The sequence below is a fragment of the Limulus polyphemus genome, unplaced genomic scaffold (assembly GCF_000517525.1).
Source record: "Limulus polyphemus unplaced genomic scaffold, Limulus_polyphemus-2.1.2 Scaffold5079, whole genome shotgun sequence".
Lineage (NCBI taxonomy): Eukaryota > Metazoa > Arthropoda > Merostomata > Xiphosura > Limulidae > Limulus > Limulus polyphemus.
Window position 1 is genome coordinate 58,324 of NW_013670689.1, and position 1,425 is coordinate 59,748.

Below are 1,425 nucleotides of genomic sequence, written 5' to 3' on the forward strand. Positions count from 1 at the left end.
AAGTAACCGTGTCATGCTTGTGTCAGTCATGTTATATTGTTGAAATGTTGCTCATTATCTAATTATAGTGTTCTCAAGTAACCGTGTCATGCTTGTGTCAGTCATGTTATATTGTTGAAATGTTGCTCATTATCTAATTATAGTGTTCTCAAGTAACCGTGTCATGCTTTTGTCAGTCATGTTATATTGTTGAAATGTTGCTCATTATCTAATTATAGTGTTCTCAAGTAACCGTCTCATGCTTTTGTCAGTCATGTTATATTGTTGAAATGTTGCTCATTATCTAATTATAGTGTTCTCAAGTAACCGTGTCATGCTTGTGTCAGTCATGTTATATTGTTGAAATGTTGCTCATTATCTAATTTTGGTGTTCTCAAGTAACCGTGTGGTGTTTATGAGAAATGAAACTGTCAGTTCTCACAAGTAGTTCATGAGTGTTCAGAGAGTGCTCCTAGTAACTTATCAGTGCTGACGTGTATGATTATATCACAATTTTACGAGTAAAAAACACTAATGACCTTCGAGAAAATAGTACACTTATGAACGCTTGTGTTCACGACTAACTCACTACTAATTATGTAAAACCTACAAGTAAATCACAAGCTTCTGAACACTAGTGTTCACGAGTGACTTGTCAATGCTTATTTGTAGCTGACGTTTAACTAAGTGAGCTAATATATGCTAATGTTCACTAGTTACTCACCAAAGCCTACTTAACTCAAGATTAGCTCGCGCTGCTTGTTGATTATAAAACTTCCTTTCAATTCTTACAGATTTTAAGTAAACAATATTGTCAGGTATGTTCTTCCTATCCCCCGATAGCCCGTCTTATCATTCTTACAAAGGTGTTCTTGCAAGATAGGCAAATTATAGAATTATGTACCTTTATCACACAATAAAAGTACAGACTTGTAAGCACTATATTTTAGACGGAATATAAAACTGATAACTTTATGAACAATGACTACTGTACTTACTGCAATGTAATGACTCGCGTAGATCCTGTCATGGAGAGAAGCAAAGTAAACCCATTGTACCAATGGGTGAAGAAGATAGATCTCCAAGGTTATCCTACTAAACGGGATGAAATATTTGAAGGACAGGATCTTGTTGACGATACCTGATCAAATAAAACAGTCACGTGTTAAACAATAGTACAATAAACTTCTGTTTACTGGACAGGATCTTGTTGACGATACCTGATCAAATAAAACAGTCACGTGTTAAACAATCGTACAATAAACTTCTGATATGTTTGTTGGAAAGGATCTTGTTGACGATATCTGATCAAATAAAACAGTCACGTGTTAAACAATCGTACAATAAACTTCTGTTTACTGGACAGGATCTTGTTGACGATACCTGATAAAATAAAACAGTCACGTGTTAAACAATCGTACAATAAACTTATGAAATATTTGTTGG

General features: G+C 34.5%; 1 protein-coding gene across 1 annotated transcript in view; it reads right to left on the reverse strand.

Annotated features, from left to right (window-relative positions):
- Positions 1 to 1,425, reverse strand: part of LOC106472097 (nose resistant to fluoxetine protein 6-like) — a 23,668-nt gene that overhangs the window by 3,430 nt on the left and 18,813 nt on the right. The window contains exon 9 of the mRNA XM_022400703.1: positions 978 to 1,120. Coding sequence (XP_022256411.1) covers positions 978 to 1,120 — 143 coding nt within the window. The remainder of the gene's footprint in view (positions 1 to 977; positions 1,121 to 1,425) is intronic.